Source organism: Bubalus kerabau, chromosome 2 (assembly GCF_029407905.1).
Source record: "Bubalus kerabau isolate K-KA32 ecotype Philippines breed swamp buffalo chromosome 2, PCC_UOA_SB_1v2, whole genome shotgun sequence".
Taxonomy (NCBI): domain Eukaryota; kingdom Metazoa; phylum Chordata; class Mammalia; order Artiodactyla; family Bovidae; genus Bubalus; species Bubalus kerabau.
Genome location: NC_073625.1, coordinates 42,904,729 through 42,932,261, shown reverse-complemented (window position 1 = coordinate 42,932,261; position 27,533 = coordinate 42,904,729). Strand labels below are relative to the sequence as shown.

At 38.7% G+C, this 27,533-nt stretch overlaps 1 protein-coding gene across 1 annotated transcript in view; it reads right to left on the bottom strand.

The window, feature by feature from the left end:
* CSMD1 (CUB and Sushi multiple domains 1) overlaps positions 1–27,533 on the bottom strand; it is a 1,679,419-nt gene that overhangs the window by 187,439 nt on the left and 1,464,447 nt on the right. Inside the window, exons 37-39 of the mRNA XM_055567572.1 lie at positions 9,628–9,746; positions 5,856–5,925; positions 2,046–2,162 (exon numbers count right to left, since the gene is read on the bottom strand). Of these exons, the coding sequence (XP_055423547.1) occupies positions 2,046–2,162; positions 5,856–5,925; positions 9,628–9,746 (306 nt within the window). The remainder of the gene's footprint in view (positions 1–2,045; positions 2,163–5,855; positions 5,926–9,627; positions 9,747–27,533) is intronic.

Below are 27,533 nucleotides of genomic sequence, written 5' to 3'. Positions count from 1 at the left end.
GGCTGTAATCTGTAGCAAATTATTCTGAAGCATAACTGTATCTATTCTAAAAAGCTAGGGACAATCATACTATTTTGCATGTATTTAGGATTTTAGGCATAAAGTTCCTTTTTGCTTATTCAAGATGCTTTTTCAAGCCTAATGCTAGGCAATATTAAACATTTTAAAGACAACTAGTTTTAATTATAATATTCCATAAATCTTTTTAACATTTAAACCTTTCTTGAAATAAATGCTTTCTTATGCTCATAGATCATGATCATGAAGTCAGAAGATCCCTATTCTTTTTTTCCCTGAATTACTGTCTTGTATACTGGTTTCTCATTGAGAGAATAGTGAAAGGAAGCATGCTGAACAGCAGCCTTCTCACACCATGGAACAGTGAAGCTGGGAAAATAAGTTAATAAAATGTACATATCCATTCATGAGTAAACTGTTTCTAATGAGGTTTGAAAGAAAAGTGGGAAGTATTTGAAATAACAATTTAAAAACCAGCTAGCATTTTGCTGTTGTTATTTACAACATGCCAAGCCCTATACTAAATTTCTTGCCTGAGCTGTTTCAGTGAATCCTCCATAACCCTATGTGGTTATTTCACTTTTAGAGATGCGGAAAGTGAGATTCCTGGGGTTCACTCAGTTCAGTAGCCTATACTATTATTATTTTCCTAGTAAGTTTGTGGCCCTCAAGATGCTGAGGCCCTGTTGGAACCTTGTGGATCAACTGTAACTCCAATCCAGCCCCTGACATCTGACTCCAAACACGGAACCGACCCTGTCCAGATATTGAGATCCTCAGGGTAAAAAAACAGACCAGGCTTTGTGGATGGCTGAGCTAACATAGGTTAAAGTCAAAGGCCTCTGTATGGTATAGCACAGGGCAGAATTACAGCCCCTCTGCCCGGAGAGTTCACTGTTTAAAAAATAAAATTTAAAAACCTGGAACAAATAGAGCACCTCCATGACCCCTGTGAACTGTCCCCCCTTCCTTATGCCCCCACATGCTGGGGCCCCTTCAGGGGTCATGGAGCTGAATCTCACGTGTGCTTTCCCCAGTGGGGGCCCCTTTCCTTGCATGCCCCTCCTTTACTCTGATGGCCGTACGCCCTCCCTCTTAGCTGCTTTCAGCTGAGCAGGTAGACTCCCCCCAACCCCTTCCTCCTCCTGGAACAGACTCTTAATGCAAAAGCTTTGAAAACTTAATTAAAATATATAACCTTCTTCCAGGGCAATGCTTTCCACTTATGCTTCTGTTCACCCATCATTCAGCTAACATTTATTTAGTGCATAAGTACTCAATTACTATGGACATTCTGGGACATTCCCTGAGTATCTAATCTGGCACCCTCATTCCAGTGTGTACTTTTAGGACAATTGCAGGTGGGGAAAATCCAAGTTAATGAACTAAAATATAAGGAAACCATGAGGCAGATGAGGAAAGGTATGACAGAGAATTAAAATTTCACAAAGACTGTGCATTTCTGAAGCAGGCCAGAATGGGATTTTAGTGTATTTAACAATTAAAATTATGAATTATTTAAGGTAGGTAACCTGGAAGTTCATAACTAAATGTGATTTTTATCATTTAGGTAATTTTCATAAACCTAAATCAATGTAAGGAAGAATGATAAAATTTTATAAGATAATACTAAAATGAATCATAACCTGAAAAACACCTTAATAATTATTTAAAAGAAACCACTACCATTATTGACTTCCACTGATAGATTATTGAAGGTGGTATTACGAATAAAGAGGTTGGTGATTGAATTAGGGATGCTACATTTTGCACTTCATGTGACTACTATATCATCATTCTGCCAATTTAGTTTGCCTTGAAAAGACGTGTATGGCCAAATGACTTTTCAAATAACTTTTTATTCTCAAAGTTATTCTGCCAATGCTTTATTTAAATCTGTAAGCCATATTCAATTAAAGACACAGTTAGGTCAACAGAATAAGGCTCGCTTTTTACTTAGCCTAATTCTTTGCAAGGAATATATTAAAAAGTTAGATCTTGAGGAATTAAAAGATGTCATCACTCACCATAGCCTATGGGCAGGGAGATCTTCCAGGTGCAGTCCAGGTTGTTGGGGTAGGTGCCAGGGAACCCGGGGCTCAGGACCACTCCCCCCATGCTGTTCAAGGTGCCCCCGCAGGTCGCTGTTAGAACGACAAGTGGAGTGAGTGCCTGGGGGCCATGGCTTTCTAAGACAATTCACTCCCCCCCCACCCCCAAGTAAGTGTGCTACCCTGAAGCAAGTCTTCAGAAATGGATTTGCCCCTAGCTTCAGCACATACATAAATGGGATGCCCTTTAGTTACTTCTGGGTCTAGTTCTCTCTGCTGAACATTCACTGATTAAGAATAAACTATGAAGACCAGTCTTTATTCTTTTTTTTTTTAAATTTTATTTTATTTTTAAACTTTACACAATTATGTAAAGTTTAAAAATAAAATAAAATTAAAAAAAAAAAGAATAAAGACAGGTCTTCGTAGTTTATCTCCTTCTGGTCCACAGAGGCTCTCAGCACAGCTTGGTCAAGCTTACACATTTTGGTCAGTATCCCATTGTCTTCCAGGTTCTGAGTGCTTGTACCAGTTACTACTTACGATCGTTAGCCATGTGCTCACCTATGGGCTGAGATAAACACAGTTCACTGCTTGATTCTCATCACAACCCTAAAGGGTGGGTATTATTATCATCCCACTTTACAGACAAGGAAACGAAGCATGAGGCGATTAAGGAATTTGTCTAAGGGTACGCACCTGGCAAACAGCACAACCAAAATTTTATTTCAGCTCTGTCTGGTTCTAGAATTCAAGTTTGTTTGCTTTAAGATTTATTTTATTTGTTTAATGTTTGATTGCATTGAGCCTTAGTTGCAGCATGTGGGCTTTCTCTAGCTGTAGTAAGGGGTGGGGGCTACTCTTCATTGCAGTGCATGGGCTTCTCATTGTGGTGGCTTCTCCTGTTGCAAAGCACAGGCCCTAGGGTGTGCAGGCTTCAGCAGTTGCAGCTCTAGAGCATGGGCTCAATAGCTGTGGTGCACGGGCTTAGTTGCCCTGCAGCCGGTGGGATCTTCTGGAGCAGGGATCAAACCTGTGTTTCCTGCATTGGCAGGTGGATTCCTAACCACTGGCCTGCCAGGGAAGCCCCCTAGATTCCAAGTTTTAACCTGGATATGCTACCTTCAAAATTCTTCCCAGCTTTGTCATGCAGCTAACTGAGACCACTTTTTCTGCAAGAAATCTCACACTGTGAATATGGGTGTGACTGTATGTTCTCATCCCTGGACTTACCTTGGTTACGCACATTTTACACTGTTAATGCTGAGGTTTGACAGTAAAGAAACATGACTGACTTTATAACGCACATGCCAAATAATATAGAATGAAGTTCTAATACTTGGACTTGACCATTTCCGACCTATTAAAATGGTGATTTCTTGTATTTCAAACCAATCATGCAAATGATGTTGTTTCTTTCAAGGAAGCCACAGGAAAAGTCTTTACTTATAGTCTAACAATGCTCTTACTAGGCAAAATAATTTCGGGATGCTGATTTCAGAGACCCTCAAGATTTTTTTTTTTTTTTAATGACGGAGATAGAAAGACTTTATCTGTTTTGGGTAAATTTGATATGAGGGAAAACCTAAACATCTTATAAAAAGTCTAATGAGTATGGTAATTGTTCAAGCTAGGGAACCCTAGTCTGAGTGTCAACGGTGTGCAAGTTAAAAATGTAAGTTTTTAAAAACACTTTAAATGTATGTTTGTGGGTGAGTGAAAAATTCCAGCAAAGTGTTGAACATTAAGTGTTTTTATCTAGAAAATAACTTATCAGGTTAATTCTTTGCAGGAGACACCACGTGTTTGAGAATAAAGTCTCTGGCCTGCTTTTACCTACAAGTCTGTGGGTGCTGCTGTGGACACTGGTGAGTCTGAGCAGCGAGCCTGCCTTCATTTGGCAGTTATGTTCCCCCAACCCCCCCAGGACTCTTACAACCTGCACTGAGGTTACACATGCAGGTCCAAGCACAAACCACATCAATGATGGAAACACCAAAACCACTGAAATATAAGTGACATTTTTGCCATTTTGATTTTGAGTATGGTTTTTACCAAAAAGAGAAAAAAGTTTGAAAATTATAAAATATGAAAACATCTGTGTATATCTTCACTGAGGACTGAGACTTTCTTGCAGGAGCAGCTGACCCAGTGCCTGAATGATGGAACTGATCATTAAGACCCACGTCTTTAAATCAGGACCATGATGATCATCCCGGGAGAGAGAAAGGGCCTGATATGAGTGTGACTCCTGTAGGCACACAGTGACAACCTAATTCCTTGAGTGCTTAGATACCGTAGCATGTGATCGTGCCTTTGTTCATCTCAAAACACAAGAGCCACTAGATGAGTGTACAAACACAACCCTGAAAGCCATGCACCAATCTTTTTTCCTTTGTGATATTTTAAAAACCCCATCAATGGGCCGCTCTTATTTTATATTCATCTAATGATACCATCATGTTTCTTCAGCCCTACCCTCAAGTTTCAGTCTCCTCCCCAGGCTCACTGTCACCAGCAGCTGGTGGCCTGACTTCCAATCTCCTGCTGGAGAAACTCTCTCCCTGCCAGACCCTTTCTTATTGTTAAATAGTGTATTCAAAGAGTTACTGGTAAAGCGCTATTGCTAAAGGACAAAGTGTTTATCTTTATAAATGAGAAAGGGATCTTGGGTTTTAACTGGGTTTATGTGTCTCATTTTATGCAGATTCCTGATTTTCTGTTGAGAATACATGGAATTTTTGTTCCAAGGTATAGGCCATGCCCTGTCTGAGGGACCCCATGGTACAGGGAATGCCATCTCAGTGCAGGGCCCTGACCAACAGCTTGGTCATCCTGGGACTTGTCATGATGCTTAAAAAAATTAATGTTGGGTAGGCTCTGGGCTTCCCAGGTGGTGCTAGTGGTAAAGAACCCACTTTCCAATGCAGCAAGCACAAGGAGGAGGGCACAGCAACCCACAGTATTCTCTCCTGGGAAATCCCATGTATAGAGGAGCCTGCTAGGCTACGTCCATGGGGTTGCAAAGAGTTGGACATGACTCAGTGACTAAACACCAACAACATATGAAACATGCAAAATAAAAAACAGGATTAATTTTATTTGGCTAATATAGGTAAGCTATTTGAATAAAATCTCTCCTCACATAATACAGAGTGCCAGCAATGGCACATCATTCGATTGAATATCCACTGTGAGTTGATTTCATTTCAAAGCTTAAAATATTTGAATCCCCAAGTCTAAGGGGAAGTTTTCTTCACTTAAAAATAAGTAGGGAGATGGATGTGCTATGCCTGAGTCCCATTCCTGATGAGCTCCTCCACAAGAGCAGCTGCCTTTATATCAAATACTTTTTGATATAAAATACTGTCCATCCAACTCCATGCCACTTATTGGCACTTCTGAATTTTGTTTCTGGAGATATGATTTTCCTGAGGCTAATGGCATAAACAGAACCCTTCTCAGACTCTCAGACCAGATACGTTCATTCCTTCTCATGCATTAATCCACTGGCTCTGACATGCATGTGGTGTGTGTTTAGTGCCTGGAGCTAGCAATCTTGCATCTAATCCCTGTCGGTTGGTCCAGGGATGCTGAGCACCCACATCAGGGGGAGAAGATGTCCAATCTCAGTTACACCTCTACTGCATTATTAAGTTATCTTGTAACAGATGTTTGAAGGGAATTTAAAAGTTCATCTTTGAAGCCCAAAAGTTGCTCAAGAAGATCACCATTACATTACTGAGAATGTGCACAGTGACGCAAGGATGGAAGGCATGTCCGTACCAATGCAGAGGGGAGACGGGTAGTTCCAACGCCGCACGGTCCCCGGCATACAGGAGATGTGGGAACGGCCCTGCTCGAGAAAAGATGGAACGAAACTCACTAGCTGAACATGGAGTACCGGAGGCTTCAGTGTTTGCAAGAATATCTGTATTCTCTTTGGTTTTCCCTTTTGATTTAATTACAAATGTAAAAAATATCAAACCCGTGAAATCTATTCTACTAATGTGTATTAATGAATCTCATATTTGGAATCAAAATAGAAAAAAAAACCATAATCACTGTACTTCTTGTCACTAAAATAAAAATCTTGTAATGTGCCTTTCAATGGTCTGTATTTCTGCCAAGATGTTTTCCTAATGCTTAAGATGCTGAACTGAATTGACCAAAGTAAGTCTTTTTTTTTTTTAAGTCATCAAAAGTTTTGGTCAAATGATTAGGAAATATTAGGTGTTGAAGGGTGAAATGTCAGTGGTAAGTAATCTGCTTATGCAAAGGTAACTTTCATGCTTGCCTATGGTTCACAAGCAACTCACACAAGCTTTATGGTTCAGCAAAAAATTGGGTCAGTTCCTCCTTTGTTGGAGAAAAAGGGAGACTTAATATTCATTTTATTATCAGCCTCACAAGCTGTCAAATTAATGCTTCTGCAATGAAATTAATCCTCATTGCTCAGGGTCTCTTTAGCCTTTAAATATATGAAGTTTTCAACTTTCAACCTTCAAAAAATTTGTCCTGTTCTTACTCTTTTAAAAATCAGACAGCAGTGGGTTAAATTCTCAGTGCTTTGGGTTAAAATTTCTTTTATGATGAAAGAGAAAGTAGCAAATGGGCATCTTTGTGTACAGACCATTCATGTTTACTTTCTTCCTTATTGTGACTTGGTGGGCTTATGTGACACGTGTGCTAACCTTGTGAATCTCCATTTGCCAAACAAAATTGGCACAGAGGCAGATGACAAACACATCTTTAGCTCATGTTAAATAATCCCAGCCATGTTGGGAAGGCATCAAACAAGAATTTGCACTAAGGCTGTTATCAATGGCAAACCAATTCCCCAAGCTCAGGAAGATTTCACACTCGATTTGTCTGCCACAGAACTCATTTACTCCTATTTTCTAACATTCTTAAAAGTTGCTACAGTACAGGAAGACTATATTTATACTTAAAGAAGACACTCAGGACAATGCTTTTCCTGCCAAATTTCATGCTCTGTGTCTTCTCATTCTCTGATCTATTATGTTATCTTTAACAAATTTATTTCTGAATTTTGGACAAACACAAAGTATAAAAGCCTTTAGAGACATTTATGGAAGACTACTAATAAAATGGTCATATACAGGGCACATTTTGTTATTGATTCCAAGAAAGATATTTCATATTAGTGATTCCAGCTAAAATTTTTATACTGGATCCAAAACAAGACAGAAATTTGTGTATTTATTTATTAGCTTAAAATGGGAATTTTCTTTTTTTCATCTTTTAAAAGAAAAGCGAAGCAGGTTTAGAGAAAAGGAAATCATTAATCCTGCAGATATCCGGGACTGATTTTTGATGCATCCCGTCTCTGCAGTTTTAGCGTGAATCACACTAGGCAGATGCATTTATAGACATTTGTGCATAAATCATACAAGGAACAGTGCTTTTCATGAATACTGTAATTTATGCACACTGCCAGTCCAAATATACTAGTATGTTAGCAAAATTCCCAATTGTTAGCAATTTTTTGAAAAGTCTAGCATCCTTTTTAACTCATGTGAGTGAGAGAAAGTCACAACTTGTATACTCAATGCTTGATGCTGTTATGAAGGGAAATAAAAAAATCTTAGTTTGCATTTGAAAACCTGAGCCAAGTGGCCTGCCTGGGCTCCACAGATGTGTGCCTGCAGGCTTTTATCTCCAAGTAGCACATTAAACAATTCATTATAAGAAATGTCTTTACTAAATAACCCTTCCTAGTTTCTTCTCTGAGGGCTGGAGAAGTCTCCCTCATAAAAGGATGCTGGCAGCAACTGCAAAGTGTCATCATGAAACTGGAGGAAGAAGGGGAGCACAAGTGAGGGAGACCAAGCGACAGCCCATGGGATCTGCAGAGATGGAGGCAACATGGTATTTACATGGTTTACGTAAATTTATGAAGGCCCCCCCCTCCCCAAAAAAAACAACCGAAGACATATTAATAAAAAGGCTTGTCAGTATAGAGTGAGGTGTTCCTCTAAATGAAACCCTTGGGCTGTGACTTACAATTCTTTTTACTGTAACACATGAAATGGGAAATTTCTGTCTTAAACAATCAGTTACCACTGCCTTCATGTGCTTGGTTACAAACTTGCTTCCATGGCAGACCTTTCAGCAAAGCTTTTTCAGTAACTGTCCTACTTTCCAAGTGTCTGCTCACCTTTCTCCAGAGCCAAGCATTACCATAATACCCACCAAGATCTATGCAGGTAGGTGGTAGGCTGTTTGGTGAAGGTGTCTATGTATCTTGATGTTTACCTACAATAGTAGCAATGCTGGCTTTCACTTACTGAAGTATCAGGCATTTTGCCAATGTTTTCTCAGACTGAGAACCCAGGCTGACTTCTGCACACGGCCCCTGTGGATCTGTCGGCTACTCTGCCCCTGATTCCTTCCAGGTCCTGGCTCACTTCCCCCTCCCCATCAAAGATGAGCCCCCAGCGTCCACACCATGAAGCTGTGTGAGACTAATGTGGGTTTGTACACAAAGCACTTGACAGGCAGGCCATCAACTTCCTGCGATTGCTGTTGCTGCTCTGATTTGTCTCAGTTCTGCAAAAGATTTACTCCAGCACGCACGCAGAAATGCAATCACATACTACATGTCATGTCACTGCTGTGTCATTAAGACTTCTTTCTGATGATTACTCAAGCTTTATTTAACTCGGTTACAGAATATGACTAAAAATAATGCTCTTGAAATACTATCAGCTTCAGTGTTATAATAAGCAAACAGCAGAAAGTACTCTTTTACTTGAATTAACTGAAACATAGAAACATAAGCAGGCTTAAATATTTCTATTGGACTTTGGAAAAAATATACTTGTTTTGATTGCAGTGTCCACTGTTGGTAAGAATTATACATAAATTATGCTAAAGGACAGAGATAAACTATTTTGGGAATATACTTATTTGTGGTTAACTCATAAAAATAAATAACTGGAAAATGAGTAATGTTACTATACACTGATTTATAAAATGTTTATTACAACTTTAATATAAAAAACTTTTAATAAAAAAACAATAAAATATTGTTAGAAATCTGCTTAATGTTTCTCGAAAATTGTTTAAGTCTATCATTTGAGCCCCATATTTACCTGACACACAAATGGACCCTTGATGATTTACTGAACTAAATCATAAGAACAGCTTGCAATGCAGGACCAGCACGAGAGTCAGAGCCAGTCCAATAATCGGGTTGCTGGGATGGTACTATTAACTAGACTGTGTCACTGCTTTGTCCCTTAGAATTTTATCTGTATAGTTACTGGGAGACTACACATTTCATTTTGAAATAAAATTATTATGACTAGAATATACTCAACCTTGAAAGGATCTTTTATCATTTAGAAGCTATTTCCGCATCATCATTGAATTTACCTGTATGCACAGCTAATTCAAGAGCTCTGATTCACAAACTGAGTGAGAAACTAAGTTAGGTCTCTGTGTGCACATCGTGGTCTTTGTCTTAAGGGAGCTGGCCGAGGATCACCATGCTGAGTCCATTATCAAGAACTTCAACAACAGAAGGAAATACCTGCAGTGTGTACCCAGGCTCGCACTGGAAGGACAGCACATCATTCACCATGTATCGGTCTCCAGTTTTGATGCTGTTACTGGGAAGGGCTGGCTCTTGGCAAGCCGCGAGACCCACGGCTATGAAAATGCAAGACAGACACTTATAAGCCATGTAGAATAAACAGTGTTCTTATTATTCAAATAGCAAAACAGTGCTTCTCTGTTGCTTTTCTCCTGTAGAAATGAACAAAGATGTTAACTCTCTCTTGTTTACCAAGAAAACTTTAACTTCCAATCAGCTATGAGCTAAATTGTAAATATTGGTTTGTTTCATTTTCATCATGTATTGAATCTAGCATTTCTTGAAAGAATAAAATTCTTTCCCTCCACATTTGGCATAAAACACACCAATTCTAATGCATACACATTTTAAAAGATCTTTAAAGAAACTGCTTCCTAGATGCAAACACCTATGATATGGCTCCTTTGTTTTTCAAGCATAATTAGCAGTCTTTTTGAAAAAGTTTAACTGTGAATCTGGGAATTCTATCTTTCTGGAAAAATATGAGAACAAATATTTTATATTCAGTCTATCTCTTTCTCATTTAAAGACAACAACAACAACTAAGTGGGAACTTTCCTAAATGGAGTTGCCTCTAGTTAAGGCACTAACAAAAATGTTTTAATTGCATCATATAGTGTTGGAATTAAGCTTAGAATATCAGACAAATGAACTCTAAGGAACATTTAACATCGACAGTTATTTGTATAAACTCTGTCCTACATTTTGAAGTGTGATGAGCATGGGATCCTGCAAAAGATACACACTGTGCTCCACACCCCAGAACTACTGGCTCAGAATTTGCTTGGTAACATCATCCCTGGTGATTCTTATGCATTAAAGTTTGAGAACAATTTCAAGCCTCGAGACACACAAATTTTGTCTGTGATAAGTGGGTGTGAAGTGTATTATAATATTTTCCTAAGTTGAAATTAATTTTCCCTTGAATGGCTGTACATCAAAAACGATAAAACACCACAGGCATTAAGTGGCAATATTTTTTTATTCCTAGCATAATATTTTAAGCCATTTGGGATTTTCATATATGATAAAATTGCTAAATATGAAAAATATCATCACTTATACTCTTATTTTTTTTTATTTGTATGTCTAATTTATCTCCCTCTTTTTTGTAACTTTAGAACATAAAATGCAACTATTCAGTATATTTAAATTTCACCTTTTTTTCTTCCAATCACAGATTGGCATGAACTCCTATTGTATGCCATTTATTTTTTATTTGACCCTTAACAGATATTTAAATTAACTTTGGTACAAAATTTCTAACTATAATTTGAAATACCAAAATGATACATTATGATTTTGAAAACACATGATAAATATGCATTTATTTTTGTCTAATATTTAAAGCACAGAAGAACTATACAAAAAAGATCATCATGACCCAGACAACCACAATGCTGTAATCACTCACTTAGAGCCAGACATCCTGGAATGCGAAGTCAAGTGGGCTTCAGAAAGTATCACTATGAACAAAGCTAGTGGAGGTGATGGAATTCCAGTTGAGCTATTTCAAATCCTAAAAGATGACACTGTAAAAGTGCTGCCACTCAATATGCCAGCAAATTTGGAAAACTCAGCAGCCACAGGACTGGAAAAGCTCAGTTTTCATTCCAATCCCAAAGAAAGAAAATGCCAAAGAATGCATTTTTTGCATTCTACTGCACAATTGTACTCATATCAAATGCTAGCAAAGTAATGTTCAAAACCCTCCAAGCTAGGCTTCAACAGTATGTGAACCATGAACTTCCAGATGTTCAAGGGGGATTTAAAAGGCAGAGACACCAGATATTAAATTGCCAACATCCAATGTATTAATGAAAAAGCAAGAGAGTTTCAGAAAAACATTGACTTCTGCTTTATTGACTATGCCAAAGCCTTTGACTATGTGGATCACAACAAACTGAAGGAAATTCTTAAAGAGATGGGAATACCAGACCACCTCACCTGCCTCCTGAAAAATCTGTATGCAGGTCAAGAGGCAACAGTTAGAATGGGACATGGAACAATAGACTGGTTCCAAATTGGGAAAGGATCGTGTCAAGGCTATGTATAGTCACCCTGCTTATTTAACATATATGCAGAGTACATCACGTGAAATGCTGGTCTGGATGGATGAAGCACAAGCTTGAATCAAGGCTGCTGGGAAAATAGCAATAACCTCAGATATGCAGAGGACACAACCCTTATGGCAGAAAGTGAGGAAGAACTAAAGAGCCTCTTGATGAAAGTGAAAGAGAAAAGTGAAAGAGGTGTTTAAAAACTAAACATTCAACATAAAAGGAGTCCAGATTGGAAAAGAAGTAAAACTCTCACTGTTTTCAGATAACATGATCCTTTACATAGAAAACCCTAAAGACATCACCAGAAAATTATTAGCACTCATCAATGAATATAGCAAAGTTTCAGGATTCAAAATTAGCACACAGAATCCCTTGCATTCCTGTACACTAACAATGAGAAAACAGAAAGAGAAATTAAGGAAACAATTCCATTCACCATTGTGATGAAAAGAATAAATCACTTAGGAATAAATCTACCTAAATAAACAAAAGACCTATATATAGAAAACTATAAAACACTGGTGAAAGTAATCAAAGAGGACACAAATAGATGGAGAAATATACCATTTTCATGGATTTGAAGAATCAATATAGTGAAAATGAGCATACTACCCAAAGCAATCTACAGATTCAATGCAATACCTATCAAGGCACCAAAGGCATTTTTCACAGAACTAGAACAAATAATTTCACAATTTGTATGGAATTACAAAAAACCTTGAATAGCCAAAGCAATCTTAAGAAAGAAGAATGGAACTGGAGGAATCAACCTGCCTGAATTCAGACTACACTACAAAGCAACAGTCATCAAGACAGTATGGTACTGGCACAAAGACAGAAATATAGATCAATGGAACAAAATAGAAAGCCCAGAGATAAATCCATGCACCTATGGACACCTTATCTTTGACAAAGAAGGCAAGAATATACAATGGAGAAAAGACAATCTCTTTAACAAGTGGTGCTGGGAAAACTGGTCAACCTCCTGTAAAAGAATGAACCTAGAACACTTTCTAACACCATACTCAAAAATAAACTCAAAATGGATTAAAGATCTAAATGTAAGACCAGAAACTAAACTCCTAGAGGAAAACATAGGGAAAACACTGACATAAATCACATCAGGATCCTCTATGACCCACCTCCCAGAGTAATGGAAATAAAAGCAAAAATAAACAAATGGGACCTAATTAAACTTAAAAGCTTTTGCACAACCAAGGGAACTATAAGCAAGGTGAAAAGACAGCCTTCAGAATGGGAGAAAATAATAGCAAATGAAGCAACTGACAAAGAATTGATCTCAAAAATATACAAGCAGCTCCTGTAGCTTAATTCCAGAAAAATAAACAACCCAATTGAAAAATGGGCCAAAGAACTAAACAGACATTTCTCCAAAGAAGACATATTGATGGCTAACAAACACATGAAAAGATGCTCAACATCACTTATTATCAGAGAAATGCAAATCAAACCCACAATGAGGTACCATCTCATGCCAGTAAGAATGGCTGCTATCCAAAAGTCTACAAACAATAAATGCTGGAGAGGGTGTGGAGAGAAGGGAACCCTCTTGCACTGTTGGGGGGAATGCAAACTAGTACAGCCAATATGGAAAGCAGTGTGGAGATTCTTTAAAAAACTGGAAATAGAACTGCCCATTGACCCAGCAATCCCACTGCTGGGCATACATACTTAGGAAACCAGAATTGAAAGAGACACATATACCCCAATGTTCATCGCAGCACTGTTTACAATAGCTAGGACATGGAAGCAACTTAGATGTCCATCGGCATATGAATGGATAAGAAAGTTGTGGTACATATACACAATGGAATATTACTCCACTATTAAAAACAATGCGTTTGAATCAGTTCTAATGAGGTGGATGAAACTGGAGCCTATTAAACAAGAGTGAAATGAATCAGAAAGAAAAACACAAGTACAGTATAGTAATGCATATATATGGAATTTAGAAAGATGTTAACAATGACCCTATATGCGAGATAGCAAAAAATACACAGATGTAAAGAAAAGATTTTGTACTCTGTGGGAGAAGGTGAAGGTGGGAAGATTTGAGAGAATAGCATTGAAACATGTATATTACCATATGTGAAACAGATCGCCAGTTCAGGATTGATGCATGAGACAGGGCACTCAGGGCCGGTGCACTGGGATGACCCTGAGGGATGAGATGGGGAGGGAGGTGGGTGGGGGGTTTAGGATGGGGGACACATGTACACCTGTGGCTGATTCATATCAATGTATGGCAAAAATCACCACAATATTGTAAACTAACTAGCCTCCAATTAAAATAAATGAATTAATTAAAAAAACAACAACTCTACATTCAGAAATCTGAGATCATGGCATCCAGTCCCATCACTTCATGGCAAATAGATGGAGAAACAATGGAAACAGTGAGAGACTTTATTTTGGGGGGCTCCAGTATCACTGCAGATGGTGACTGCAGCCATGAAATGAAAAGACTCTTCCTTCTTGGAAGAAAAGCTATGACCAACCTAGACAGCATATTAAAAAACAGAGACATTACTTTGCCAACAAAGGTCCATCTAGTCAAAGCTATGGTTTCTCCAGGAGTCATGTATGGATGTGAGAGTTAGACTATAAAGAAAACTGAGCACCAAAGAATTGATGTTTTTGAACTGTGGTGTTGGAGAAGACTCTTTAGAGTCCCTTGAACTGCTTGGAAATACAACCAGTCTATCCTAAAGGAAATCAGTCCTGAATATTCATTGGAAGGACTGATGCTGAAGGTGAGACTCCAATATTTTGGCCACCTTATGTGAAGAACTGACTCATTTGAAAAGACCCTGATGATGGGAAAGATTGAAGGTGGGAGTAGAAGGGGACAGCAGAGGATTAGATGGTTGGATAGCATCACCGACTCAATGGACATGAGTTTGAGCAAGGTCTGGGAGTTGGTGATGGACATGGAAGCCTGGAGTGCTGCAGTCCATGTGGTCACAAAGAGTCAGATATGACTGAGCAACTGAATTGAACTGAGCATTTAGAGCAAGATACAGAGGATCTTTGTAGACATAGTTAAAATGAGCATATTTTTTTCTCAACTTATGATACTTGTCGTTTCACCTTGCATTGTGTATGGTTTCCAAACTTCAAAAACAATATGGTATTCTAACTGGACAGCTTAAAATAATAATGAAGATAATAATCAAAGAGAGAGGAAAGCAGATCCAATAGACAGCTCGGTACAGTTGCATTATCTGGCACAGCAAAGAGGTTGAAGGACAGATAATGCTGATGTATGAGCCTTTGGTATACAGCAGGTCCTCATAAACAACCTATGGAATATAGGTTATGCCTTAATTCTGGAAAGAAAAAGAAAATTTCCAAGCATATTGTTCACTGTAACCAATTAAGTAACAATCATTCTTTTGGATAATACAGAAGTGTTGTTCACAATCCCTGTAAACCCATAATCCAAAGATGGTATTAAACGTCAGACAACATGCTGTAAAACAGGTGAAGAAAGAACTCACGTCACTTGAGGAGATCTCTTGAGAGGTTGACAGAAAGTGAAATAACTGTTAAATGCCATGATCACATAGACCTAAACCTACATGTGTCACCAGGATACACTCAGGCTTCTATACAACACTGCTTCATGTCCACACTGTTCATGACAGCAAAGAGTATCTATAAAGAAAGGGCCTTAATTAAGTAAACAGTATGCAAAGAAAAGAAATTACTTGTTTAAGTCATTTTCTAAGAAGTTTAGCATATACGTAGAGCTAAAAATTATCTGTAAACTGTGGGCAGGTTTAGTCCACAGTATAAATGCTATTCTATTCCTTCTATTTAACAGATTATAAGATCTGTCTGAAAAATAGATCTTTTCAAAGCATAGGGACTGTATGTCTAGCATCAAGAAAAGAGATCCCATGAAATTGGGGGGAGTAGAATTTTTAAATGTGACTGAAGTAATTATTCTTACAGCTCAACATTCAGAAAATGAAGATCATGCTATCTGGTCCCATCACTTCATGGGAAATAGATGGGGAAACAGCGGAAACAGTGTCAGACTTTATTTTTCTGGGCTCCAAAATCACTGCAGATGGTGACTGCAGCCATGAAATTAAAAGACGCTTACTCCTTGGAAGGAAAGTTATGACCAACCTAGACAGCATATTCAAAAGCAGAGACATTACTTTGCCAACAAAGGTCCATCTGGTCAAGGTTATGGTTTCTCCATTGGTCATGTATGGATGTGAGAGTTGGACTGTGAAGAAGGTTGAGCGCTGAAGAATTGATGCTTTTGAACTGTGGTGTTGGAGAAGACTCTTGAGAGTCCCTTGGACTGCAAGGAGATCCAACCAGTCCATTCTGAAGGAGATCAGCCCTGGGATTTCTTTGGAAAGAATGATGCTAAAGCTGACACTCCAGTACTTTGGCCACCTCATGCAAAGAGTTGACTCACTGGAAAAGACTCTGATGCTGGGAGGGATTGGAGGCAGGAGAAGAAGGGGATGACAAAGGATGAGATGGCTGGAGGCATCACTGACTCAATGGATGTGAGTCTGAGTGAACTCCAGGAGTTGGTGATGGACAGGGAGGCCTGGCGTGCTGCGATTCATGGGGTCGCAAAGAGTTGTACATGACTGAGTGACTGAAGTGAACTGAACTGATTATTAGTTTAAAACATTATTATAACTTTAAATGTCTTATGTAATTGCAATGATCATAACAAAGAAAACATTTATCTAATATATATAAAGAGAAATGAGAAAGAAAATAAAATGTCACTACAAAAACACCTATGAGACCAAAAAATGGAGCATAAGAGGAAAATAGAGACAAAAATGCTATGATATACAGAAAACTATTTTTTTTCCCAGTAGTTATGTATGGTTGTGGGAGTTGTACCATCAGAAGGCTGAGTGCTGAATAACTGATGCTTTCGAATTGTGGTGGTGCTGGAGAAGACTGTAGAGAGTTCCCTGGACACCAGGGAGATCAAACCAGTCAATCTTAATGGAAATAAATCCTGAATATTCATTGAAAGGACTGATGCTCAAGCTGAAACTCCAAAACTTTGGCCACCTGATGCTAACAGCTGACTCACTTTATCTGTAGAGTCAAAGGTAGGTATCCTTTGTAGATATCCTTATCAAAATCACAAATGGCATTTGGGGCTGAAATAGGAAAAAAAAAAATCCTAAATTTCACATGGAATCTCAAGGGACACCAGACAGCCAAAACAATCTTGAGAGAAAACAAACTTGGGGGCCTTGTGCTTCCCAATTTCAGAAAATACTTATGAAACAGCAATCAAACAAGTGTGATACTGGCATTAAGATAGATACATAGACCGATGGAACAGAAGAGAGTGCTAAAAATAAATTCTTACATATATGGCATATGTAATGATCTCCTAGGTACTAAGATTACACCCTGGAGAAATGAGAGTCTCTCCAACAGATAGTGTTGGAAAAACTGGATAATAAGGTGCAAAAGAATAAAGTTGGGATCTTACATTACACCATGTACCAAAATTAACTCAAAATGAATGAAAGATCTAGACAAAGACTTGAAGCTCTAAAACTAAAAGAAAACAGGGAAAAAGCTTCTGGGCATTAGATTTGGCAATAATTTCTTGAATACAACACAAAAGCACAGGCAACAGAAGCATAAAGAGACAAATGGGATTACATCAAACTGAAAAACTTCTGTGTATCAAAAAAAACAATCAATAGAGCAAGAGTCAACCTATGCATTGAGAGAAAATGTTTGCAAACCATATATCTAATAATGGTTGATATCTAGAGCATGCAAGGAACTTCCTACAACTAAACAACAAAAAATCCTCATTTTAAAAAATGAACAAAAGACTTGAACAATTATCCAAAAATACAAGTGTGTGTAACAAGCATATGAAAAGATGCTCAACATCACTAATTATTGGAATAATGCAAACTTAAACCACAATGAGATATCACCTCACACTCATTAGGATGACCGTTAACAAAATGAAAGGAAAAAACAAGTGCTGGCAAGTTGGAAAGAAACTAGACCCCTTGTGTACTGTCAATGACAACAGGAAATGTTGTAGCAATTATTAAAAACAGTATGGAGCTTTCTCAGAAAACTGAAATATAATTAATGCATGGTCCAGCAACCCCACTTCTGGGTATATACATCCAAAAGAGGTGAAGTCAAGAGTACAGTGAGGTATTATGTTTAAAAAGGCAGAGATAGTAAAACCTGAAGGAAATCATGGCTAAAGTTCATGAGAATGTCAAGGTTTAGAGGAAATGACATTTAAAAATGAAAAGATAAATAGATGCTCAAATTAGGATTAAAAAAAAATGTGTTCTTGCTGATTCCATAGCTGTTATGAAGTATTGCAAAATCCCATGGTGAACTCTGGTAAAAACCCTCCAGGAAAGGAAATTTTGTTTAATTTGCATTTATTACATGGCACATAAAGACTAGACAACACTGATATAGGAAATTCAATAGTTTAGACAGTGGGAAGTAGCCCTGTCTCATTTTGCCTTCCAAAACTGCTTTGCTTCTTGACACTTGAAACTTTTCTCATCACCCACTTCATCCACTGATGTGACTGGCATCCACTCCCCTGAATCTACTGCTTTGATCAAAAGTCTGATAGGACTAAGGCTCTCATAAATGATTAGCTTCTGGCTGGCTAAGTCACAGAGCCCCTAGTCATTACTTATTCCATTTCTTCCTTAGTTACCAAGAAAAATTTGTGAGACTGGCTGTAGAATAGAGAATTCTTTCAAGTTTTAACATCCAAAGGATGAATTTGATAGAATAGTCATGAACTTTAAGCAAGTGAGAAGACTCTGAAACCAAAGTAATGGTTAGAAAAATGGAATACTCATAATTTTCAAGTGACCACAATTTTTCAATAAAATCATTTTTTTTTGCATGTGTGACTCATCTGCAGTATGTTCTCTGTAAGAACAAATACTCTCCACACTCACCCATTATTAAGGCATAGAGAATTTAAACGTGTATAGATAAAACCACTTCAAAAACTGATTAATACTTTCATGTCATTTTTCTACATTTGGACTCAGAAACCCACTAGGACTCAACAATTTTGCTTGTCCATAATATTCATAAACTCAGTTCACCTAAATGATATAGTATTTAATGAAAGTGAACACACTCAGACACTAAATGATCTATAAAATCATAATGAGGGTTGTGAGTTTAAATTCAGTCACTCAGTCATGTCTGACTCTTTGTGACTTCATGGACTATGGCATGCCTGGAGATTCTCAAACTCATGTCCAACAAGTCAGTGATGCCTTTCAACCATCTCATCCTCTGTCGTCCCCTTTTCCTCCTGCCTTCAATCTTTCCCAGCATCAGAGTCAGTTCTTTGTATCAGGTGGCCAAAGTATTGGAGTCTCAGCTTCAGCATCAGTTCTTCCAATGAATAGTCAGGACTGATTTCCTTTAGGACCGACTGGCTTGATCTCCTTGCAGTCCAAGGGACTCTCAAGAGTCTTCTCCAACACCACAGTTCAAAAGCATCAATTCTTTGGCACTCAGTTATCTTTATGGTGTAACTCTCACATGCATACATGACTACTGGAAAAACCATAGCTTTGACTAGATGGACCTTTGTTGGCAAAGTAATGTCTCTGCTTTTTAATATGCTCTCTAGGTTGGTCATAGCTTTTCTTCCAAGGAACAAGTGTTTTTTTTTCATTTCATGGCTTCAGTAACCATCCGCAGTGACTTTGGAGCCTAAGAAAGTAAAGTCTGTCACTGTTTACATTGTTTCTCCGTCTATTTGGCATGGAGTTATGGTAGCAGATGCCATGATCTTCGTTTTTTGAATGTTGACTTTTAAGCCAGGTTTTTCACTCTCCTCTTTCACTTTCATCAAGAGGCTCTTCAGTCCTTATTCACTTTCTACCTTAAGGGTGGTGTCATCTGCATATTTGAGGTTATTGATATTTCTCCTGGCAATCTTGATTCCAGCTTGTGCTTCATTCATCCAGCCCAGCATTTCACATGATGTACTCTGCATATAAGTTAAATAAGCAGGGTAACAATATGCAGCCTTGACATACTCCTTTTATGATATTGAACTAGTTTGTTGTTTCACATCCAGTTCTAACTGTTTCTTCTTGACCTGCATACAGATTTCTCAGGAGGCAGGTAAGGTAGTCTGGTATTCCCATCTCTTGAAGAACTTTCCACAGTTTTTTGTGATCTACACAGTCAAAGGCTTTGGCATAATCAATAAAGCAGAAGTTGATGTTTTTCTGGAACTTTTTCTATGATCCAATAGATGTTGGCAATTTGATCTCTGGTTCCTCTGCCTTTTCTAAATCCAGCTTGAATATCTGGAAGCTCATGGTTCACTGTGGAAGCCTGGCTTGGAGAATTTTGGAGGGTTGCAATCTTCAAATGCAAATATCTCAATCAGTTTTTTTCATACATTTGTGTGCAACCCTGTACTGCAATTATCAAGGATTATGAGGAAAAATGGAGATGGAAATGGAAACCCACTCCAGTATTCTTGCTTGGGAAATCCAATGGACAGAAGAGCTTGGGGAGCTACAGTCCATGGGGTCAAAAGTGTCAGACACAACTGAAGCAACTAAACCACCAAATTGAGAGGAAAAATACTGCTATAAATGAGAGGTACATTTGCAACAGACTCAGATAAGAAAATCAGCAATGCCAACAGCAAGTAATCCATAATTGAGCATAAAGTAATTAAAAAGGTCTATGTGACTTTCATTTGCAAAGTTTATTAGCGCCACACTTTTAAATAGTTTTTACTCATAAAATCATAAGATTCAATAAAAATCTAATGTTTTGAGTATTGATAAAAAAAATAACCATAAAAAATGTATTTGCTTTCTTTATTGCAGCTGCTAAGTCGCTTCAGTCATGTCCGAATCTATGCAACCCCATAGACAGCAGCCCACCAGGCTCTGCCGTCCCTGGGATTCTCCAGGCAAGAACACTGGAGTGGGTTGCCATTTCCTTCTCCAATGCATGAAAATAAAAAGTGAAAGTGAAGTCACTCAGTTGTGTCCAACTCTTCATGACCCCACGGACTGCAGCCTACCAGGCTCCTCCATCCATGGGATTTTCCAGGCAAGAGTACTGGAGTGGGGTGCCATTGCCTTCTCCTGCTTTCCCTATTACTCCTCACTTGAAAATAACTGGATGTAATTTCAGAAATCTGACTATGAGTGGGATGGGTGGACCCCATGGATAAGTCAGTATTTTAAGTCACCACATCTTCGCAAAAAGTACTCAGATCAAATACACTTTCAAGGCCAGACCCGAGGGCCTTATTTTGAGTTTGACCCAACTCTGCATCCATCAGCATTGCTGACTCCTCTGAGCCAGAGTACTAAACTGATGACTCCTGTGACAATCACTTCTCCTGTGAGGATGCCCGCCCTCCTGCTCCTGTCCAGGTAGGTCTCTACTCAACAACCTAGTTGATCTGTTTGAAAAATAAGTCAGATGATGTCACTTCCCTGACAGAAACCATTCAGTGTCTTCCAATTGTTTTCACAACAAAATCCTGGGCTGTGAGGTGGGGAACACTCTTCAACCAGCTCCCTCTTTTGCTGTTGTTACCTGCCTCTCCTTCAACTGTTCCCAAGGCTCCCTCTGGGGTTGACATTTCCTCAGGAGTATAACAACTGCTTTCCACCTGGGGTGCCCACTGATAGTTTCCTTTGGCCGCAATATGTTTCTGTAAGTTTTTTTTGTGACTGAATGCTGGGTATTGTCTAATTCTTCCTTCAATAAATATTTTCAGTCTAAGAGCATTGCAGTTACTTTGTACTTAAGAACTCTGTTCATTTGCGCCAAGGTTCTGAACACAATCTACAACCATCACAGTGCTTTCTTGTATATTATGCTCCCACAACTAAAATGTAAGTTCTGCATAAGCTGAGACCATACCTGGTTGCCCCATGACACCATCTACAGAGGTTGGAGGACAGAGCAGGCATACATGAGATGCTCCAACAATTGGGGATGAATACAGTGACACCTACCATTTATTTTAGGGGGACAAGAATAGGGAAGGGGAAAATTATCACCAAAAGGAGATGGAATCACAGCAAATGTGGACACTCTATGAAAACCATTCAAAATGAAAAACAATCAAACACAAAAATAGTCTCAAATGAGACACAAGTTGGTGTATACACCAACTGACAACTTGAGTTCCAAAATTACTGTGGACTCGGACAGGAGCCATGAAATTAAGAGATGCTTGTTCCTTGGAAGGAAAGTTATGAGAAACCTACACAGCACATTAGAAAGCTGAGGCATCACTTTGCTGATAACAGTCCATGTAGTCAAAGCTTTAGTTTTTCCAGTAGTCATGTATAGATCTGAAAGTTGGACCATCAAAGAAGGCTGAGTGCTGAAGAACTGATGCTTTAGAATTGTGGTTATGAGCAGAAGACTTTTGAGAGACCCTTGGACTGCAAGGAGATCAAACCAGTCAATATTAAAGGAAATCAATCCTGAATAGTCATTGGAAGGAGTGATGGCTGAAGCTGAAGCTCCAACACTTCAGCCACCTTATGCAAAGAGCTGACTCACTGGAAAAGATCCTGATGTTGGGAAAGATTGAGGGCAGGAGGAGAAGGGTATAACAGAGGATAAGATAGTTATGTAGCCTTGCTGTTCAATAGACCTGAGTTTGAGCAAACTCTAGGAAATAGTGAAGGACAAGGAAGCCTGGCATTCTGCAGTCTATGGGGTTGTGAAGAGTCAGACATGGCTTAGAGACTGAACAACAATAACAATTTGAAACCAAACTCCTTTTTGTGTGGGCAACTCTCTGAGTCACGGTCTGAACCAGTAGCAGCAGAATTTGTCCAATGATTGATGATTCTCTCAACAGCAACCAGAGACTAGCTGATAAATAGAGTTAATGATGAGACCCACCTCTGAAATCAGTGTGGGGACAGTAGGTGGTGGTCAGCAGAGCTTAAGATTAAGCTTCAGTTCTGTACACTCTACCCTTTCCTTCCCAAATTTGTTAATGCCTGAAATTCCAAAGACATATCCAAGGACATCTGGAAAACTGAATTTCAATCCCTTTATTTTAGAAGACATCCAACTAAACACCCCAGGGATTAAGTAATTAAATCACATCTTTCACTTAAATGTGATACTTGGTAAAATGCCAAAATATCACTGTTAGTAGGAAAGTTTTAATCAGTTACCAGATTTTTGTGTGTGTTATTTTCAACCTCAAATAAAGTTAGGATTCTCCTGTTACCCAACAAAAGTCTATTATTATTGAATGCCTAAAATAGTCTTGTAAGAGAGACCTCATGTTACCAGAAGGGGCTCTGGAGCTGTCTGGAGTGTTAGATAGAAGTCAGGATATGCAAGACTTTAAACTCGCCCATGGTTCCTGGTGCAAGGACCATGGTAGGAGATAAAGAAGACATGAATTGTCAATTGGTGCTAATGATATCAATTTTAATAGGAGGCAGGAGTTGAGAGGGTCTCTGAATATATGGATCAATAAATGATTGACATACAGTTAAATACAAAAATGGGCTTAAACTGACATGATTAAGAAGATCAACTTATTACATGACTGAATGGGCATGGCTTACTGGACACCCACTCTGGTGGAGGTACAGAGCCGTCATCTCTGGGTGCACAGAATGAAATACACATAGATGCACCCCGGGACATATGAGGTGTCATCTTGTGCAATGTGTCATTGGACTGTGATGTTTATTTACACTCACCATTCTAGTTGAGAAACCTTATTAGTATTTTTAACATAGTATTTACAAGTGCCATTAAAATATGTATTATTATAATCAGCTAAATCCCAAAACAAAATTTTTCATGTTTAAATAAATTTTTAAAATGTATTTTTTAAAATATAAATTTATTTATTTTAATTGGAGGTTAATTAATGTGAAAAAAAATCTCCATTTGACTCTACCTTGTTAAGGATAAGCATTCATTTCAAACAAAGGAGGAGTCGTTATTCTTACTTTTCCCTGAATTTTTGTTTTTTCATAATAACAAAAAATCACTAATTCCTTTTTTCAGAATAAATGTGCTACTACAATACTACTGTCTCTTTTTCTCTATCACATGAGGCTGTCATGGCCACAGCTTAGATGTTGCAGGGTCCGACCCATCTGTATACTGTCCTGTATCAAAGGGCCAGAGTCTGAGACATGGGAGGTTAGCTTCCACATTGGAACACGTCCTCTGCTGGGCTACTGTTTAGAGAAGAATAGCTAACTTTTCGGCTCTGTAGGACATTTGAAATTCACACTTCACAGTAGCTTCTCTATTTCATTTGCCTTCCGGGGGTCAAATATCATATCTCATAGACTCCAAAAATATTTTGTTAACTCCAATGGGTTTCCCATTGGAACATGAGAGGAAGAAGGTCTTTTGAGAAGGCTAGTACATAAAGAAAAGAAATTATTATGAAAATACTTCATAAATAGAATTATTTTGGTGCTGTTTAGACTCAGAGCCACATATTAGCACTAAAGAGGCTTGAATAATTGCAGTGACCCTCACTGGAGGTCAAATACAGTCATTGGGTTTATGGCATTAACTTGGCATAGGTGCCACTAGATGAAGTCTTATATGGTTCCCTGTGGACCCAGAAATTATCTTCCAACTTAGCAAGATAGAGCGGTGAGTAAGCTCAGTCACAGTAGTGGGTCTAATTTAATAACCAAGGTGTTAGTAATGTGAAGTATGATCATTCAACAAGCCCTGCCATCTGCACGAATCAGGATAAACAGCTTCTAATTCAAGCAATCTTTCAATGGAGAGTAATTCTCAACTAGATAAATTTATTCTAATAATATATTTATAATGTAAATATATATTAAATTTAATTCTATATCATTTATCTATAAATATCTCTGTACTTTTTCACAGCTATGAAGAAACCTATCTTACTAACTTAAAGTTATGTGTATTACATGCTTAGTTTATGAGACTGTAGCAGTGTGTGTGTCTTTATGTGCCATTTGGTTCAGTTCAGTTCAGTTGCCCAGTCGTGTCCGGTTCTTTGCGACCCCATGGACCACAGCATGCCAGGCCTCCTGTCCATCACCAACTCCCAGACTTTACCCAAACTCTTGTCCACTGAGTCGGTGATGCCATCCAACCATCTCATCCTCTGTCGTCTCCTTCTCCTCCTGCCTTCAATCTTTCCCAGCATCAGGGTCTTTGCAAATAAGTCAGCTCTTCGCATCAGGTAGCCAAAGTATTGGAGTTTCAGCTTCAACATCAGTCCTTTCAATGAACATTTAGGACTGATCTCCTTTAGGATGGACTGGTTAGATCTTCTTGCAGTCCAAGAGACTCTCAAGGGTCTTCTCCAACACCACAGTTCAAAAGCATCAATTCTTCGGTGCTCAGCTTTCTTTACAGTCCAACTCTCACATCTGTACATGACTACTGGAAAAACCATAGCCTTAACTATGTGCCATTAGGAGGTATTTTTTGGTTTTTGTTGTTAAACAAGAAAGGATAAAGAATGTGCATTAGATAGACAGATTATATTTATAGATAGATGATTTTGTTTAAATCTGGTCATTCTAGAAAAACTTCTTCATGGTCAATCTAAATAAATAATTTGAGTACTCATCTATTCCCTGGTGGCTCAGATGGTAAAGCATCTGCCTACAATGAGGGAGACCCGAGTTCAATCCTTGGGTTGGGAAGATCCCTGGAGAACGAAATGGCAACCCACTCCAGTATTCTTTTCTGGAAAATCCCATGGACGGAGAGGCCTGGATGGCTACTGTCCATGGGGTCACAAAGATTCGGACACGACTGAGCGACTTCACTATCTATCTATCTATCCTTGAAGTAGAGCAATTTTAACACCCACAAAAGACTTCCATTTCTACCTTGGATATAGAAATATGTAAAATAAAGCCTCAAGTCCACTTTAACAGTGAGAAAATTTAAACTACAAAATCATAGCCATTGTTGAACTCATCGGGGAGCTGAGGTTTCAAGTACCTAGGTGACATCAGTTCCCAAGGATTAGTGCCTCCAAGGGGAGGCAGGGCACATGAACTGTCACTGTGATGGATCACAGGAGAGAAAGGACCGACTTCCATAGGCAAGGACATATTAGCTATCATCTTAGCAATGGCCAGTGCCCAGCATGGGTCTCCAGCTGCTCAGGGTCCCAGACAGAGGGAGGTTCTGCCCTTCTGTCCGTGCACCTCTTCCAAGTAATTAAGAGAAACACTGGGGCCTGGTAGAGCCTAGAATCAGCCTCTCCCTTACCACCCCTCACCACCACCAAATATCTTTGTTTCTGTGGACAAGGGCATAGAATCCCATGCATTTCCCCACATTTTTCTCTTTCAGAAAGAACGTTTAACCACTTTCAGTAGCAAAAACCTGTTGTCTCCAGGGCACAAGAAGAGAGGCACTGCAGCTTGGAGAAAAGTATATAGAGAAAGTCTACATCTGGGGTGTAGCAGGAGAATCTGTGAGCTTAAGATCCTCTATCAGTACCAAGACCACGGTCTTCTGACACTAGGGGACAGTCAGGAAATTCTCTTCAAATACAAGCCATAGGTAGAAGCTTACAACTTCAGGAGGGTGGGCAAGATTGCTGAGAACACCCCATCTCACCATGCATAGACTCTCAGGGTCTGACTTTGGCTGGGAGAGAACTACCTTGACACCAGTGTAAGCTTAACATGGAGTAACAAGCAGCAGCATCTACTACTGGGGAGATACAGAAGTCTGGAAAGATACCATCTCTTTGGGAAAGGCATTTAGGGAAGACTGATAGCTAAGGTTGGAGTAATGTCTGAGAAAAAGCCTCCAACTAGGACTTGGCAGTTGCAGCTCACCACTGAGGGATCTGATGCTCTGAAAGTAACCATAGAAACAACAGAACTCAAACCCATGGCAACTCCTGATTCAACAGGCTAACATAAGTGGTGCCCCTTCCTAGCACAAATATTAATAGCATCACTGATTCAATGGACATGTGTTTGAGCAGACTCAAGGAGATAGTCGACAACAGAGGAGTCTGTTGTGCTGTAACCCATGGAATCACAAAGAGTCAGACACAACTTAGCAACAGAACAACAATAAAGTGGTGCCCATCTACTCAAGGTGCCCATCTACTCATGGTGCCCATCTTTAATAAAGTATTCAAGAAAAAAAAACCACTTTGTCTAGAGATAAAGTGGTCAGACTTTGCACAGTCATATAGTGGCATATTGGGCAGATACATCAAATATAAAAATATGTTAAAACACCTAGGTGGACAAGATAGCATTCATGAAGAGATGGAGAAATTATGGCAGAGAGACTAATTATAAGAAAGTGGCAAGTGGAAATTTCAAGGGGGAAAACACAATATCTGAGATGAATTATTTCAGTGGACTCATTAGCAGACTTAACATAGCCAAGGAAAGACTCAGAGAATCAAAGGTTAATAGCAACTACAAAAACTGGAACACATACATAGAGTGTGAATAAAACAGAATTGCAACCAAGAATTGTGATACAATATCAACATGTCCAATAGACATGTGAATGGAGTTGCCTCCAAAAAACAGGAAAAGAGAATGAGGGAAAGAAACATTTGTAATGATAATGGTCAAGACTTTTTTCATAAATATTATAATGGAAGACATTAAACCTTAGATCCAAGAATGTAAAGGTCACTGACCAGGATGAATATCAAGTGTGATGCACATGTGCATGTGCACACACACACCTAGACACACC